General features: G+C 54.8%; 1 protein-coding gene across 1 annotated transcript in view; it reads left to right on the top strand.

Annotated features, from left to right (window-relative positions):
* Positions 1–6,602: 6,602 nt before the first annotated feature.
* Positions 6,603–7,500, top strand: part of LOC119111255 (solute carrier family 13 member 4) — a 6,108-nt gene continuing 5,210 nt past the window's right edge. The window contains exon 1 of the mRNA XM_037235077.1: positions 6,603–6,615. Coding sequence (XP_037090972.1) covers positions 6,603–6,615 — 13 coding nt within the window. The remainder of the gene's footprint in view (positions 6,616–7,500) is intronic.

The raw sequence follows: 7,500 nt of genomic DNA, 5'->3' as shown, positions 1-7,500 counted from the left end.
CCGTGTCTTGTGCGGCTCCGTGTCCTGTGCTGCTCCATGTCCTGTGCGGCTCCGTAACCTGTGCAGCTCCATGTCCTGTGCGGCTTTATGTGCCGCTCCGTGTCCTGTGCCGCTCCGTGTCTTGTGCGGCTCCGTGACCTGTGCGGCTCCGTGTCCTGTGCAGCTCCGTGTCCTGTGCCGCTCCGTGACCTGTGCGGCTTCGTGTTTTGTGTGGTGTAACGTTGCAGTAAAGGCCATGGTGCTCCCCCCCCCCCCCCCCCCAATAGAGAGCAATAAAAGAGCAATGGCAAAAACAAACAATGAAAGCTAAAACTCAGTAGCAAATACAAAGCAGCGCTCCGGCATTTTTAGTTTTGGACCACTTCGATGCGTAAGGTGGCGTCACGCCGCTAAACACACGGAGCCGCCAACGTATGCTGCGAGATGGCCCTACAGCATTATACTGTGTAATCATGTTGTCCGAACAATTTTTCGACTGTCACCAGAGCCTTCGAAATCTTGCTATCGGCAACAATATGATCTGGTTTAGAACTTCTGACGAGAATAGAAAAAGTCACCCTCACGCCGCATACCTGCACGCGTCCGCTTACATGCCCGCGTGGGGAGCTCTGAGGCTGCGTGGGCGTGAGCGCTTGCATACCTCTCTCACGTGTCGGCCCACTTTAGCTTATTAAACATTCGGCACATTTGATGAGCTGTACACCGAAGTTTTGGACGCCGACTTACCTTATCTGATGGCACCAGGCCGGACTCGCGATAAATAATTCAAGGATCGTAAGCCGTGTTTTGCAAGCAAGCTGATGACGTGTAGGAGCAGCGGCCTCACCTCGAGCACGTTGATGTCTGCTGCTGTTGCCATCACCTTGGATCACACGCAGAAAGTGCTGGATGCAGCGGCGCATATACTGCTGTGATCTAAGGTGCTTCTTAGAGCTGGAAATGGCTCGAATCTGGGACTATGGATTCGCGCAGCATTCGCATAGATTCGTAGAGAATGAGGGATCAGGGTTTGAGGGATCATGGAATGAGGGATTCAGCATCAGAGCACTCATTGTCGAACAACAAGGCCTTTGCCTCCCTTGGTTACATCTAGTTCAGGTTCACTTCCCACCCGCTCACTCCGCACATGTTGCGAATGTCGTCGGCCGCATGAAATACCAACAAACACTGTCGGCAACTGCCTGCTGCTGCCAGCCTCTATCACCCGGAACACCTCGTCCGCAGCTGGGAAGCGTGTTCGCGCGCGACGCCCATCCTCGGCTCCCATCGCCTGCTACACCTCGTCCGCAGCTGGGGAGCGTGCTCGCGCGCGACGCCCATTCTCGGCTCCCATCGGCTGCAACACCTCGTCCCCAGCTGGGGGCGTGCCGGGGCGCCGCCCAGCTTCGGGCCCGAAGAGTCAGCTGCGGAGGGGAGGGAGAGCGCTGCCCACCTCTGGACCTGAAGAGTCGGCTCGGGGGGTGGGGGGCGGGGGGGGGAGAGGAAAGAGGGAGAGGGAATGGGGCCGTTGCCGACGGTGCCCAGCTCTGGCGCGCGGAGCTCCGCCAGGCTGTCGACGCGTTCGGAGCCGAGGCGAGGCGCTGTACGAGCTCGTAGTTGGCAGGCGCTGCACGAGCTCAAGGCTGCCAGGCGCTGAACGGGCTCGCAGTTGGTGAGCGCTGCACAAGCTCGCGGTTGCCAGGTGCTGCACGAGCTCGCGGTTGACAGGCGCTGCACGAGCTCGCGGCTGGCATGCTTCAGAGTGTGACGCGCTCAGCACTAGGCAGTCGCTGCGGGCTCGGATGTGAACGCTCATTGTCAGACGGGCGGGTTCATGGCGGCGGTGGCGCCAGGAAAGCTGATCCTGCAGTCTAGACGGACACATGGGCGGAACAAGGGTCCAGCCACGGAGTATGGACATTGGTTTGCGGGTTCACTATGGCGCGGGCTTGTCTAGCGACCGTCGCGCAGGTTGGAAAAACACAGGACGCTAAAATTGGTCCCGCCCACTGAATGCGGCCTGGACCTGTGAATGTGACCATACAATAGCTGTCATGATAAATTTGATTCCTTGTTGCGCTTCGTCCCTTCCTCCATTAGCAGCTCCTATATACAAGAGGCTGTGACTCGATATTATGGAGTTCAGCGGCTCGTTGGAGCTATTGAGACCATTGTTAACACCGCTGGCGAGAGTTGTACTATCGACACACAAACTGCGCGCGCGTCCGTTTCAAAGTGATGAAAATTGACGTGTGAATGGTTTGTTAGAGCTTGTCACCATTGAGCGCGCCTTAGCGTATCGAAAAGATATGCGGAAATTGTAGAGACGACCATAATACATGCGTGGGCTGAATCGCTATTCACGGATGAATCCAGTTGCAAAACAAGAATGGACGTTGTGACACGAAAAAAGGCATACAAAGCTACGTGTTCAGCTACCTGTCGTTAATTACTCACGACAAGTCATCTCACCTCTCCAGATGACTCGTGAAGGAATTGTCTGCACCATATAGGCCTTTTGGGTGAGGTAGCCAGGTTGTGGGTCATCGTCGGTCAGACGGGAGTCTTGCATTTTGTCTGCAGAGCCGTATCTGTTGTGCTTGATTAGCACAGTTCTTTTTTATTCGATGGCACTACCAGTCAGCATAGCAGGACCAGCAGAGGCAAAGACTTGCTGGGTGAGGAAATACACTTTCGAGTTGTTTTTTTTGTATTTATTTAGTGGGCGAAATGACGGCAAATCGGACTAGACCTACATAGGGATAGTGCACACAGGACGGCTGACAGAATGACTTGTATTCATTATTACCCGATTATAGCTAGCAATACATACGCTAACACACGGGTGTCGATTTATTCAAGCGGCACATACAGCGCTGAAAGTCAATCATCATCCAATCAATGTCAGGACTCAGTTGCAACTGACGACCAACGGAGATGAACTGGCCGAAACGTTTGGTACATACTGGCACACCAGACGGAGATGATAATTAGGTTGATCAGTCTGTTCGCATACGAAATGGCTCGGCTGGTGCCCCCATGTCTGAAAACAGCTGGGGAATGCACTCTGGCCAAATTGCGCGGCGTAACAAGGTATGCATTGGGGCAGCAAAATGCACCTTTGCACATTGTATATGCAACAAAGTCATCAACCAACCAAGTGCATACTGAATGCTGCATCTCGGTGACTACACAGCGTCTATATCCATACTGCATTGCGAGGGATGCGTATTTTCTAGCGATGAATAATTCCCAAAGCGCCTCTTTTGGTTTCAAATCAGCGCGAAGCCATCCAGTTTTCGTTTTGAGCGCGGCTCGTTTGGCGAATTAATCCGAAGCCTCCCACTGTCTCATTAGACGTCACACGAGCTGGAAAATTGGAGCCGATACCCGAGCCGCTGCGAAATTAAGTGGCATCCGCTGGCAGGCTGTGTCAGGCTCGAAAACAGCGGCACTCAGCTGCGGTCTGCTGAGAATAGAGCGGTGGTATGCCTCAGCCCCAGCCAAAACCTTACTTCATCTGCCGCATCTACTGGTGCGTCGCGAATACGTTGAGCGCCGTCCGCAGTCCAGTATCGTGCAGTAGCTATTTTGAACTCTGTAGTCCAGTATCGTGCAGTAGTTATTTTGAACTCAGCCCGGATAGCGTGCAGAAAGCGGCGCACCCGTAATCTTGTTTGATGCAGTCGGCAGACAACTGGTAAACAAAGTGCTTCCAAATCGCGTAAAACTTGGGAGAAGATTCTGTAGACGTTGCAGGGCCGGCAAGTTTCAGGTGATCCTTCTGTAATGGCTGCCCAAGAAGCATGTCCTACTGCGATACGAATCCTGGGGGCACCAGGGGATCCTGTGCAATAGCAGCCCAAGTCTGGCAACTGCAATTCCAACCAGGGGGGGGGGCCACGTCACCACACAGCAGTCAGAGGTCTAGCTGCAGTGCTCATTAACCTCATGAGGCTCGAGGGTCCCCAGTCCGCGAAGCTGTTCCAGTTTCTGCCCCAGCAGAGATCGATGACATTCGGCCAATAGGATCCGGAGACCTGTTGCGCTCGGCCGCCAGTGGAGGGCGCCGGTAGCATTCCGTTGGTAGAGGGCAGCTGTTCTTGATTGGTCGGGGGGACCGGTGGACCGCTCTCTCGTGCAGATGCGGTGTCGGTGCATAGCTGGTCCACAGAATCTGTGTTGAATAAGTGAGGCGCATAGCCTAAGTTATTCTATACCAATACGAAACATAACTACATGAATGCGCGTGATCCGTTTAGCAGTAGCCTGCTCCACCAGGTCGGCGGTGACGTCACGTGTCACCCATCTGATATGATGGGTGACGCGGTGTCACGGGGTGAGCTTTGACATCACAATACCGCATACGGTAGTGGGGTCATATCCCAGCCTCTGCATAAAAAGCAGGGCATTTCGTACAATATGGATCATCTCCCCTCCAACAAGAAGAATTAAAATGTTTAAAGCAACGAAATTGCGTGAATGTGGCCAGCATGCATTAGACGCTTATGGATGATAGGTGTACAGACGGCACCGGCCCCATGAGCTGACCGCGACAGGACATGCCGCCGCCCGCCGCCGCGGGGTCGGAGTTGCGGGCTCTGGTCGGCCGGGCGGCGCGGCGGCGCGGCGGCACGGCGGCGCGGCGGCGCGGCCGGTCCGCACCGAGAACCCGTGGTCGGAGCTGTGAGCTCTGACCGAACGAGTGGCGCGACGGCGCGGCGGCGCGGTCGGTCCGCACCGCGAGCCCATGGTCGGAGCTGTGAGGTCTGGCCGGACGAGCGGCGCGGCGGCGCGGCGGCGCGGTCGGTCCGCACCGCGAACCCGTGGTCCGAGCTGTGAGGTCTGGCCGGGCAGCGCGGCGGCGCGACGGCGCGGCCGGTTCGTACCGCGAACCCGTGGTCGGAGCTATGAGGTCTGGCCGGACGAACGGCGCGGCGGCGCGGCGGCGCGGCCGGTCCGCACCGCGAGCGAGCCCGATCGTCGGCGGCTCAGCCGGGCCCGAAGGATCGGGTCCATTTACACAGCTGTCGGATGATGGAGATTCAGTGGAGCTGCCAACGGCTCCCTGGCGTATAATGCCCGTCCGGCCCGTTCCCTGGAAGCTCGGAGTTGGCAGTGGGTTGTGATAGGAAGTAGGCAGTGGGATGTGATAGGGAGCAGGCAGTGGGATGTGATAGGGAGCAGGCAGTGTCAGCGAACCAGAGGTGTGCGCCAGACGGGGGGTGTGTGGAGCGTGAAACTCCGTGCTAGGACCTGCAGGCCTGGTGGCTGGAGTCAAGGCTGCGAGGTGGCACTGTAGGACGCGGACACTGGACGTTAATAACGTTCTGCAATATGCATTCGCTCGTCGCGCCAAGTGCAGTGGTAGTGGTCATGGATGTAGATCGGGCATCAGCGTTGGTGCAAGCGTCAGTTAGTCAAGCCGCGCTCGGCAACTGATTACTTCTGGAACGATAGGCTTTTCGTGACAAGCGACGCGTGACGAACGCTGCCTTGAGCCAAGGACAGTACGTTTCTATCTTTAATTTCTCCAGTCCCATCAATGTTTCAGATGCAAATGGTGGGAAATCAATGCGGCCCCTCCTTTGCCCCTGCTGTTGGACGATCGCGGGACAAATCAACGAGCACCAGAATCACCCGGCACTGCGACCCCAGTCTGCGGCAACCTCGCGCCGGCAACGGCTGGATTCAATTGCTCCATGGCGACAGTTCCGGGCCACAACCGCCGCCTTCCCGTGGGGCGAGCGCTCGTTCTCCCACCTATTCATCGGCATGCGCCGCGTTTACAAGCTCTTTAAACCGAACCTCATTTCGTGTCGGGCCTCCTCAGAAGCAGTGGTCGCAGAACTGCGGGCAATGCCACTTGGACGCTGATAGCCAGACAGCCAAGGGCCTTTCGTCTGTGCCGCTCCCGACGCGGCCTACAGAGCGAGTGGCGGCGGCGAGTGAAAGCCCTGTGCTCAGTGGTTGACAAGAGTTATGCTACCCCCATATGACCGTTCAACATACGACGCTCCCCGTGTGATCCATTGCCTCAATTGTTTGTCACATAATCTTTTACCTGGTCATGAAGAAAGGCCGTTAAGGCCGTGAGGGAGGGGCTTGTAAAAGAAATGTATCCTGCGACCAATTAACTCTCTAAAGGCTCGAACACCTTGAGCTTTGCTCTGTTTTATACGGTTATGCGCTCCAACTTCCCACAAACGCCTCATCTAGCCGTTATCCCGGAGTGTTTTTTCCCGATGTAAACTTCCCGGCCTCGTTTTGGGGCGGAAGTTGCGGGGGTCGTGCTGGTCAGATTTACGGGAAGGCCGAGCCGGCCTGCCTCGCGCACTCTCGACGCGCCGATTTCGCGCGCTTTTCGGTTGTTTTTGCGCGCCAGATGCAAAAACAAGCGGCCCTGATAAACAGATGGCGGGCCTGGGCAACCCGGTTTAATGGTAAGCATTTCGTTCAGCGCTCGAGAACGTCGGGTGGCAGCGGGCACGGCGGCCGGGCTGGCCGCCAGTGAGACGAGAGGCCGCCCGCTCTAGTCACCCATTGCTTCGAACACTGACCTCATTTGCCAGATGAATCAGGCGGACCAGCATGAAATGTTAACAAGAGGGAAACAATTCACAATGACTGGCCATGGTAGGTGATTGAAATGGCGTTCTATACTTCTGAGTTCTCAAAACGAAGCTAAACGTTGCCTTCAAACCATTGATCCAAGGCGAGGACGCGTGGGCACAAAAACCCCAATCGTTGCTATATGGTATGAGGGCACAGGTGCGCAGTCATTATTTTCTTGAATTTGTGGGAGTGAGCTCATGTGCCCACCAAAATACATGTGACATATAGGCTGTCGACATCGTTCGTCTCATGACAGGTCAGATTATCATGATCATCGTAGTCATTACATCATAATGGCAACGTGATATAATTTCGAAAAAATAAATTGTACATCAATGTGAATTTATGTAACCATTAATACCGCCATCATAAAATCATCATCAGCGCTGCCAGAGACCAAACGTGTCCTAAACACAACGTTGAGGGAAGAGTGGATGTGAAACCGCAAATGGTAAAGGGCCTTATACGGGCGAGCAGCAATATGAGGCTTCTGGGCGATGTCTCAGGCTCCACTGTGTAAATTACCTCAACGTGATGAGTCAATAATTTTCTGCAGTGATCGTAACCAACCGCGGGAATTTTACGGACCGTCAACCGTCCTGAGAGAGGGAGCCGATAAAAACAATATATCCAGATATGGTGACGTGTTTTAATCCCGGCCGGTCGCAATTTATGGATCCGTGTTAACAGCACAGGTTTCGATTATGCATATATGCGATCTCCCAGCAAAGTAAAAGATTCAAACTCGAAAGGCTTTGGTTATTATCGTTCGTTCTGTTGACTGAAATCCCTCTATATGCCACTGCATTACAACGAGACCTTTCCTAATGTAAGGTTCATTTGGAAGTAACGAGCGTACTTTGGCAGTTACTGGTTTAAAAGAAGTAAAATGTCTTGTTATCACTT

Source organism: Pollicipes pollicipes, unplaced genomic scaffold, assembly GCF_011947565.3.
Source record: "Pollicipes pollicipes isolate AB1234 unplaced genomic scaffold, Ppol_2.1 Scaffold_7261;HRSCAF=8764_pilon_pilon_pilon, whole genome shotgun sequence".
NCBI lineage: Eukaryota > Metazoa > Arthropoda > Thecostraca > Pollicipedomorpha > Pollicipedidae > Pollicipes > Pollicipes pollicipes.
This window is presented reverse-complemented; position numbering and strand designations above follow the sequence as displayed.